Source organism: Trachymyrmex septentrionalis, unplaced genomic scaffold (genome assembly GCF_001594115.1).
Source record: "Trachymyrmex septentrionalis isolate Tsep2-gDNA-1 unplaced genomic scaffold, Tsep1.0 scaffold123, whole genome shotgun sequence".
Taxonomy (NCBI): domain Eukaryota; kingdom Metazoa; phylum Arthropoda; class Insecta; order Hymenoptera; family Formicidae; genus Trachymyrmex; species Trachymyrmex septentrionalis.
The window spans coordinates 72,657-83,551 of NW_017304363.1; the positions used below are offsets into that span (position 1 = coordinate 72,657).

The following is a 10,895-nucleotide window of genomic DNA, read 5'->3' on the forward strand; positions in this document are numbered from 1 at the left end:
GTGTTTGTCTAATAATGCTAACAAACATTAATATGGTACTATTGTTGATGTATTATGAAATATATTTGTTTATATTATAGATAATGTAAATGACAAAAATTGCAAATATGCTTAAAAATGGGCTGTATTTAAATGTACCTTGGATTTTTCAAGAGTGTTAGTGGTCACAGTCTCATTGTTGCTTCGTGACTCTGCACACAAAGTGTCATCTTTGCTCTGACTCTTTGATTGTCCATTTTGTAGCTGTTAGTATAACCAAGCGACTTTAAGTTATAATTATGCTTGCAATCTAATTATTTTAATTTAACTGGTTAATATGTTCAATAATAACATAAAAATAATGGATTAATCATATATTTTTATTCTAATATAAAAATATTGCGTTTAAGATATAACATATTAAAATAACTGTTCAGCACAGATATAGCTTGTTATTAATAGTTATTTGCTTTCAAAAATAATTATTAACTGTTTTACTCCTATTTTATGATATGCATGACTGACCTCATATGCATATTGATTATTTTGTGAGTAATGATGTGACGATGACGCATTATAATTTGCGTTTCTTCTATCAGGATCATATTCTTCATGCGTATGTTGCGTTTCATCAAAGCTTCTCTAAAAAACAATTTTATATGTATACATATACACACATATATGTATATATATATATGTGTGTGTGTGTGTGTGTGTGTGTATGTCTCTATTCTTTAATAATTGATCTTGTGAGTTACCAAATAATTTTAGATTGGTAAGAAAATCGATTAAAGAATACGTTAATTTGTTATTACCTGATCACTAGAAGAACTGTACCTCCTAGATCGTCCCAATTCATTTTCTTCAATGTATTCAATTGTAATATCCTAATTTAGTTATAAATGTTATTTTTAGCATTTCAATGATTGTTAACAACGCACTTAATACACGTAACTTTTTAAATTAATACATCTGCTATCAATATTCGTATATAAGTATACGAATTTTAGTAACAATTAAATGTGAAGCTATTAATCTTAATACATAAAGCATAAAGTATAAAAAATTACTATTGATTATTATTGATGAAATAATATGAATATTAATTGCATATAAGAAATATTTTAGTATTCCATCAATATTATTTTTGTTATGTTCTTTGAAATGTTTTACCTCTGGGCTTACTACATCCGATTGTGGAGAAGCATCTATTTCAAGAGGATGTGTTAAAGGTCGACCTATTGTCATTGCAGTTTGCACTTCTTCAGGTGATACTATTTTATCATCTAATTTCTCAAGATTTGGCAAAGCTCGAAGTACAGATAATCGATATCTATTCAAATAGGATTATAATGATGCATCATAAAGTTTCCATAGTTCCTAATTTTAAGAGTATTTGTTATTAAATATTTACCCTTCTCTTTCTGCACAGGGATTTTCACCGAGCCACAAATTTCGTAAATTAGGTAATCCTTGAAGATAGCAAATTTCATTTAAATCTTTGATATTATTTCGTCTTATAAATAAATCTTGAAGTTTGTGGCAGTATTGAAAATCAGCAAGTGTATTAATGTTATTTATGCTAAAAATAAATATAAATGTAATTATTATTTTTTTATTTCAGATAGAGAAAGAAAGAAAAGAAAATTTATCCTTTAAATTAAACAGTTTCAAATTAATACGTTCTATTTTAAACAACAAAAAAGTAAAGTTATTAATATTTAATAGCAATTCGCATGTAATAGTTTACAAAACAGTTTTGTTAACTCATTTTTATTTCATACGTACATACATAATATAAATGAATCATATACTTTTAAATATAAATCAAATTTGATTGATATCAAAGAAATCTACGTTATAATATTTATTTTTATTTTTGTTAATATTATATAAGAAAAAATTGTTAATAATTTTTAATGATTTTAAAATAAAAATTACATGCTTTATTATAATTATAATTGTTCCAAGCAGCAAGTGTATAAGTAAAACAGACTTTTTATAAAACCAATTAAAAAATTGTAACACTACAATTACTGAAATAGAAAGTTGCTCAGGAACACACATACATTTCTTTTCATACATATTTAACATATATTTTTTTAAGTTATTCTTTATATGAAAGCAAGAAAATTGTACACATTTTTATCTCTTCCTTATTTCATAAAAGAGCTCAAGTATCTCTTTATATTGTAGTTCTAGTTAATATATCAAAAAAATAAAAAATAAAGGAACTTTAAACTTTTTTTGAAATAAATTTCAGATAATCCAAATATTGATCTTCATATTTGCTCATTTTTCAATATTTATCTCACATGAATCACAATGAATTCAAAGCATGTGTGGGTAGAACAACTTCTGAAGTTGTGGGTTGTGACCATGAGTTTAACATAATCATATCCAAAGTAGGAATACATTGCAGCCTCTATGTTTTCGTAAGATGAAAAATATCTTAGATCATGATCATCAATAGAATGAGTTTACGTTTCTGCGTAATAAAATATTTATTACTAAGTATTTTAATTCATTTTAACATACGATGATTTTTCAGTTCTTTACTACACACGATGGGTCGTTCATATTTTCAGATTTTCATTACTTTTACTAATATATATAAATTATTAAATGATATAATTTATTAAATAATTCTTACATATAATTATATATATATATTTTAACGTCTTTAGAAAGTTTTGGAAGGTTGTATATTTAAAAAAAGAAAAGAATAAAGATCATTAATTAATCAGGTGCTCCTAGTATTTCAAAGAAAAGAAATATGTAAAATACAAATGATCAATCATGTGTGTTAAAGGATAATAATCTGCTTTATAGCGTCATTCTAAAATACATACAATATTATTATATTATTATAAATAGAATATAGATTACAACATTTTTCTTATTTTAATAACTAATTTAACTATTTTATCAAATTTCAACTTACCTTAATGATAATACTTCCACATTCTTCATTTTTCTTAAGATACTGACATCTGTTAATTCTGTTCCCCTGTGTAAAAAATATATTAATTTAATTCAATATAAAGAGAAAAATATTGTTATAATTTATTTTTTACAGAGTCATTCCAAAATAGATGACCAAACTTTACAAGAGTATTTATATTCGATGTTCATTTCCTGAATTATAAATGTTTTTTTGTTGCAACAATGTTTATAAATTGAACTAAAACATTACTTTGCTGTAGAAACAAAGTAAGAAGTGTATATATTAATTTTTTTAATAAGTTACATTTATTCAGTAAGTTAATTATTTAAAGCCTCACAACATTTTACTGGTATGTTTTGTTTATAAAAATATTCCTAAAGCATTTATAAAAACATTTCTACAATTTAGTTATGTACATATTATTCTGTATGTATGCATTTGAATATAAACAAAATTGTACTAGACAGTAGGTAGAATTCGTCAGGTATTTTTTTCCACGTATTCTTTCACATGCCAGAGTCTCGTAAATAGCAGTTAGTTACGCTTGGGTGGGTTATAATTCTCTTTTTTCTCATGATATTGGAGAAAAATTTGATAACCTTATCGCACGATTTTTTGTTCGTATGTGGTCAAATCAAAGCGTGTTTAATTACTTCGAAACAATTGAGTCGCCGTAATTAATTTATTTATGACGTACGGTTATGCCGTTAAAGAGACCTGTCGTTGATATAAGTACTCACCAGCAATTGAGTTTCTTTACAGCGGAAAAGTCAGACACTCGCGTGCGAGCCACGACCATCTCTTCGGTCAACTTCACCATTATGTCATTCGCGTTTGGACGTTATTATACAACAAAAAATTGATGTGCGGTCATCCGAGAAGAAATTCGATGCAATTAATTCACGATAAAAATCATGTACGAGATCACGGTAAATTTTCCGATTTTCCGAGCAATACGCACCCTAACCGATCGCCATGATGCCTTACTGTCGACTAGTCTGCCACTCAGCTGCTGCTAGTCGCGAAGTAGGCTGCAAATGCTTTCACTGATCGCTCACTTCTCACCGCACTAGTTCATGCGCACCTTAGCAGCTTTACGAGTACGGTCGGTTGCGTTAAATGATGTCAGACTCATTCGTACTTGGTGATCATATTTGTACATTTCTTTTACGATACTTGCGTCTTTTCATTAAATAAATTATCGATTACCTCAATTAATTCTTTAATTAATGTTTATGAATTATTAATTTAATTTAGATGCACATCACTCATGCGAATACGTCGATATTGATGCAATTTAACGCGTAATATAATATATGTGTGTGTGTGTGTGTGTGTGTGTGTGTGTGTGTGTGTTGCGACGTACTGCGCATTCATTATTTTCTTCAATAATATGAGATTTATAAAAAATATATTGATTCCGCGGAAATCTATATAAAAGTATGAAATATTAATAGATTTGATTGATAGTAGGAACATGTTATATACGTATGTCGTGAATGTGAGAAAAAAAATGTACATATACATATAGTATATAAATTTTAATAAATATTTGTTTAATAGTACTAACGTAACTTAACATTTACTTATGGTAAATAAATATATATTTATTAAATAAAAAAAAAAGATAGTTAAATATTTTTTATCGTATCATAAATAAATAATATATTCATGTTTATTAAATATTCAGCTACTATTCAAACAAATATTTATTAAAATTTAGTTTTTTTTTCCTCATCATTCGGTGTATAGTTATTACCATATCAGTCGTATTTTTTTTTAGGTAAAATTTCTGGAATATAATACTTTTTATTGATATAATTCTTATTAATATAATTTTTTATAAATATAAAATTTTCATTAAATAAAAATTTTGTATTTATAAAATTATATTAATAAACATAAATAAAATAAGACTCCTCTCAATATTTAAAAAATTAAAGAACCAATAATATATGTAGAGAAGTATTTTATTATTATTTTCGAATCTTGCCACTCGACACGTCAACTACTCTCAAGAAATGAGACGTCATTTATTTAACTATGTTATTTATATTTCTTAATAATTTAACGAGAAATGTTTCAGATTATTACTTATTAGTTTATTATATTTTTGCTATAATATGTACATTGTGTTGACTGCAGAATGTGAGTGTATAAGTCTATTGTAATCTGCCTATCTCATGGAATTCTCTTATTTTATTTAATCATTTAACTATAATGGAACAAATAGGAATCTTTGCAGTGAGGCAGATTTGCCTCACCAGGTTGGCACCATTTGCATCACCAGGTTGCACGGCTTACATTAACATGAGAACGTAATAATTTATTTAATTCGTTGAGAATAACTTGGAATAAGTCGAAGCGCGTACGGACTTGAAGATATAGTTATATTTTATTATATATTAAATCTTTTTTATTATTACACTTGCCCACTAATTATATATCGCGTTGATTCTTCTCTACATATATTGGTTCTTTAATTTAAAAATTATTAATAAGAATTATATCGATACAAATTATGTTCTAGAAATTTTATTTTATTCATATAAATTATGTAGTAAAAATTCCATTTTATTTATATCATAAATACTTATTATAATACCTAAAATAAATAGTTTTAGATCATTTAACGCATAATAAATTATATCTCTTTCTTCCGCCTCAGTCATCAACTTTTTTTTAAAAAAGTGCATATATTCTTTATTTATAATTCAAATGTAGGTAACCCGTAATAAGAATATATCTCTCGATTATTATTTCTCGTCTCTCGTCTCTTAATGTAAATTTAAATGCGGCGCGCATGAGCAGTACAGTTTGCGACGGTCTTCATTCGACAGTGATGCCAATCCAAATGGAGGGGATGCGTACACAAGCAGAAGCCAAATGTGTATGCTCTGACTGCTCCGAGATACATCTCGAGACCGGTCATGTTGGCAGGCATTTGTTTCTGACTTTCTCGCGCCTTTTTATTATCAGGAGTGAAGTCTTTTTATTATCATCGGTGTACATAAGTATTGTTGAGTATTATTGCCGAAATAATTGAATCGCATGACTCTCGTTATTTTGTAATGGACAGCAGCGAATTACCGATCTTGGAACGGCAAAAGGCCGTGTCGAGCAAGTGCCGCAGTGGCTGGTGCTGATGTAAGCGGAAATAAGTTTAAATTTCGATACTACAGATTCACGAAACTGATCCTTACTGACTCATTAATGACAATTTCAGACGAAAGCGAAGTGTCATCTCTGTTCCTATCAAAAGCTCGAATTGCCAGTACAAACAAACATCGGGAGCGTCGATTACTCCACGTAAGCGTCATAATATTATTTTGTAGTAATCGTAGTGTCATGGCGATACATCATTACGGAGCGGCAGTAAACGTGTCGGACAAGAGTCGTAATCGCGGCGATGCAAGTTAGTTCCAATAAGTTTAGATTTTGACGTTGTAGATATGAAAATGCTTATTGCGACTTATTCCAACACGATCCGCATATGTGCAGTCCGTAAACGATACAATGATTCTTGTAGATTCATTTGAATGTGACGCACATGTACGGGACAACTATTTTGCGCTGAATTTTTCATAAGTCCGATTAATGACCTTTGAACAGTCTCGCGTCTCTTTATCATCGAGATTAAATCGATGATCTATACAGACGAGAGTATAAAAGTGGAGCGCCGAATTGTCGATAGCGTACAAAAGTCTCGTCGATAGTGATAATGGACGTGTCGATGTCGATATCGAACGAAAATCATAACCTTAGATGATAAAATAATCTCAGTAAGTTTAAATTTCGACGCTGCAAAGATAACGGCAAGAGATGGCGATAGATTAGAAACCTCATGTCCTCACATAGCACAAATAGTTCAAAAAGAATTCAGTGATATGTCATCAATATTCTGAATTTATTTTTAAAAAAGAATTCTTGGTTGCATCTAAAAATGAGCTCAGAATTGATAACATTTGACTGAACCCAAGCAGAACAACAAGTCATTATGATATTTAAATGATGCCAAAATGACTTCAAAATGATCACTAAAAATCATTTTTCAATCATTTCCGATTCATTTTGATGTCATTTTGATGTTATCGTGACTTGTTCTGCTTGGGAATTCTTTTTGAATTTTTTTAAACTCTTTGTGCTATCTGGGGACATGATGTTTTTTTGTCGAAAATATGTATTATTTGATCGTAGTATCAATGATAGATTGATTATTTGAAGCTTTTATGATATTAAATTGTACCACTAATGGAAAATTCGTATTGTAATATTTTGTTAAATTTAATACATCGATATTAAAACACGATAAGGAAAAAGTGATTTTTATAATAGAAATAATTTAACATTAACATCGACAAGAAAAGGATTAATGATTACATTTGAAAATAATCGCTACTGCAAAACATCATTGCTAATTATTATCGTATATTTCGATTAATGTATTAAATTTATTCATATAATCAATGTTAAAATTATACTATTCAAATAAGAACTATAATCGCACATAGTTTATACTTGACGAAATGACTGACGATGGCGTTAATACAACAAATGTGCGAGTTACGCCAAGTAAACTCCATGCAACAGTAGTAATATTAACATAAAGCAGATTAATTATGTGGGAGTTAAAATATTGATAATTATTTACAAACATTACTTACATTCTCGCGATTAAAAAATTGTAAAATTGTTATATTTAATGTTGTGATCGCAATATTTAGAAATTATGTGATTTATTTGAAATATGTAGTATTTATGTATATAATTGATAGTATTTATACAATAATAATAATAGTTAATATTTATGCATATATATGTATAGATACTGAAAAAATTTACTATATCTTAATAAATATTAAGTAAGAATATTCAAGTCTATAATATATATATACATATATATATAATTCACATTAAATTATTTAAGCATTAAAGATCTAACTTTGACCGTTATAGACTTGAATATTCTTACTTAATATTTATTAAGATATAGTAAATTTTTTCAGTATCTATACATATACATGCATAAATATGTACTATATATGTACATGCAATATATACCATATTTGTAGCTATTCAAACTACTGAAATAATATTAAATACAAATTAAATTAAATTGACAAGTAAATTTTTAATAATAATTTTGATGTTTAATCTGGCATCATATCAGAAGGATGTGCTGAAAAACTTTAAATAAGTTTATTGCGAAAAAATATTACCTCGGCCCGAACTTGAACCCGGATCTCTTGTATTCCGTACGAGCGTCCTAGCCATTAAGCCGGAATCACACTATGCATTTAAGATTGAAATCAAAGATTAAAATTTCATCAATAAGGACAAAGAATTTTGGCTCCTTTTGTTCTGATTGGTCAAACTTCAATCTTTCAATCTTCAATCTCATTCTTCAATACGTAGTTAATTCCGGCCTTAGACAGTCTAATGGTTTTAGGACGCTCGTACGAAATACAATTCCCAAGCAGCAAAGCAAAGCATCTTGACCAAATCAAAGTCAGTTTGTCTTAATTAAGTGAAAAATTATCAATTTTCGACATAAAAAATGTCTTAAAAATCAAATATTGTTTGAAATCTCGTGTACAGGTCGAAAATTACGAAGTTTAAACCTACGAAATGTCTTCAAAGTTCAGTGACTTTAAAGTTATACATTAGCTTATAAATGACTAAATTTTTATCAAATATGTGCCTTCAAAGTTGATTCAACTTATAAGTACAAATTAAATCCCATTTGAAGAAAATGTGACCTGGTTATATTATTTAATTTCAACCTCGTAAGCGATATGACTTAATTGGTCAGAATCACCTAATTTTTGCCATATATAAGTTGTTTGTGTTTGACTTGATTAATAAGAAAATATTTAAGACGCGAAATAAACCTCACGGTCGTGCTAGAAGCTAACTACAAAGTTGAGATTACCACGGAAAATGACTTATAAGGAAAATTGTCTAAGATTAGCTCGAAAAGCTCAACAAAATTGCCCTGAAAGTTAATTATTAGTTTTGGATCTTATTGAAAGTCGCCATTTGTAGTTATTGTGTCAAATCCTGTATGCTGCGTAAATTTTATAAGATTTTCGTCACATTAACTATTTTTTGCCTGATATTGGCCGAAGAGTGAGAAATTGCTTGGTCAAGCAGGACCAAGCTGTTTTCCTCTGTGTGCTGGGTATTGCCATTTCTAAAATTTTTAAAAGCGTGGCCGGCTTTGACTGTGCATTGTAAGCTGAACCAAGTTTACTCCATGACGGAGACCAGAGATAGGTTAACACAACTAATATTTACATTCATGGTGTCGCGGGCATTTCTCGATATGTATTTCGATCCAGCGATCTCTTCTTCTTCTTCTTCGCGTGAGAATGGCCCCGATTCTAACACAGAGTCGATATGGGCAGAATCGAAAATGCCGCTTATGCGGTGAGTAACAAAAAATAATATGAAGAGTACGAAAGTACTCTAAAAGAGTAACATAAATTCAATTGCACGTTTGAAGCCGGTCATACTTTCCAAAAATGATGATGCAACACGTCCGATCACGTCGGTAGATGAGCACCAATTAATCCAGCGATCTCGACTGAGTCAATTTAACTTATAAATAGGGAAATATTGGACTTGTTAGTCAGATGCCTTATTGATCGATAAGATGCTCTCAAAGTCAATGATTTGGAAATAAAAATTGTCTTGATTAAGGAAATTTATCCTCAAAGTTAGACATTTGGCCTTCACAATAAAGAAATTCGACCTACAAGTCGAAATTTAGACGAAAATGTTAAGTCATTATCATGAGAACTGTTCTGTCCACCATAATATATTAAAACGCTTTCCAAAATTATGCATTATAAAATAAATTATACTGTATTTCACGGAATGATTAAAAATTGAAAAAAAAAAATCTATTTCACGCTACTTTTAACGTAGACGCAAGATAAAAATATTTTTATTATACTAAGTGTAAAATATATTATTGTTAAATAATTAACAATTAATTAATAATTGTTTAAATTATTAATTTTCGTAGGCGCGTTGGTTTTAGTAAAGTAAAATACAAATCTGTACAGAAAATTTTCTTTCGCACTTACATTTTTGTCATTATACCACGCGATATTCAATTTTAGAACTGACGTCGAGATGGGACTCTGTTAATATTTTATTTCGAACTTCTATGACTTAGAACCTTATCAAGCATGTTATGACTGTAGTATGGTTACCGTTTAGGTAGAATTAATATGGAAATGTGCAGCACTGCCATCTCTAGATATCTCTCGACGAGCTGTATTGCCAAAAGAAGAGAGGACACAAGTTGGTCAGAATTAGGTCAAAATTATCAAAATATTACCAATATTCGACATTCTGTTAGATTTATTTTACCAAATCCGACTATGACTTACAGGCCGCGTGAAGTGCCTTCCACCTAATTTCGATCGTAAAATTACTTCAACTTTATTCCTCTTACCTTCTTTCCACGTCGATCCGAGTTCAAGTCCCGGCCGAGGTAATATTTTTCGCAATAAATTTGTTTAAAGTTTTAATTTCAGCATATTAACATTCTTCTAATATGATATCGAATTGAACATCAAAATTATTATTAAAAATTTGCTTGTCAATTTAATTTAATTTGTGATATTATTCTAGTAGTTCAACTGCGTTTGTAAGTCTGAAAAACTAATTCGGTGCACAGTTCGAATAACTACAAATATGATATATATACATATACATATATAATATATATGTATATGTATATATTTTGTTTCTTTTTCGAGGTTGTTTTGCAATAATATCTCGGCTTTCGATGGTTCGATTATAGTGAATTTTAGCTAGAAATCTTCAGGAGATTTATCTTTATGGAATGAATCACGGACAGCCCCGTTAAAATATTTTATTTCAGAAATATTAATTTTTTTAATATAAAAAACTAAAAAATTGAATTTTTACTAATAAAAATTGTAATAATAGTTGC

At 28.7% G+C, this 10,895-nt stretch overlaps 1 protein-coding gene across 1 annotated transcript in view; it reads right to left on the bottom strand.

Annotated features, from left to right (window-relative positions):
- The window catches only part of LOC108755208, a 5,397-nt gene extending 1,424 nt beyond the window's left edge, over nt 1-3,973 (bottom strand). The window contains exons 1-7 of the mRNA XM_018498099.1: nt 3,667-3,973; nt 2,924-2,989; nt 1,394-1,561; nt 1,153-1,312; nt 795-866; nt 505-621; nt 124-243 (exon numbers count right to left, since the gene is read on the bottom strand). Of these exons, the coding sequence (XP_018353601.1) occupies nt 124-243; nt 505-621; nt 795-866; nt 1,153-1,312; nt 1,394-1,561; nt 2,924-2,989; nt 3,667-3,746 (783 nt within the window). The 5' untranslated portion in view covers nt 3,747-3,973. The remainder of the gene's footprint in view (nt 1-123; nt 244-504; nt 622-794; nt 867-1,152; nt 1,313-1,393; nt 1,562-2,923; nt 2,990-3,666) is intronic.
- Nucleotides 3,974-10,895: the final 6,922 nt, after the last annotated feature.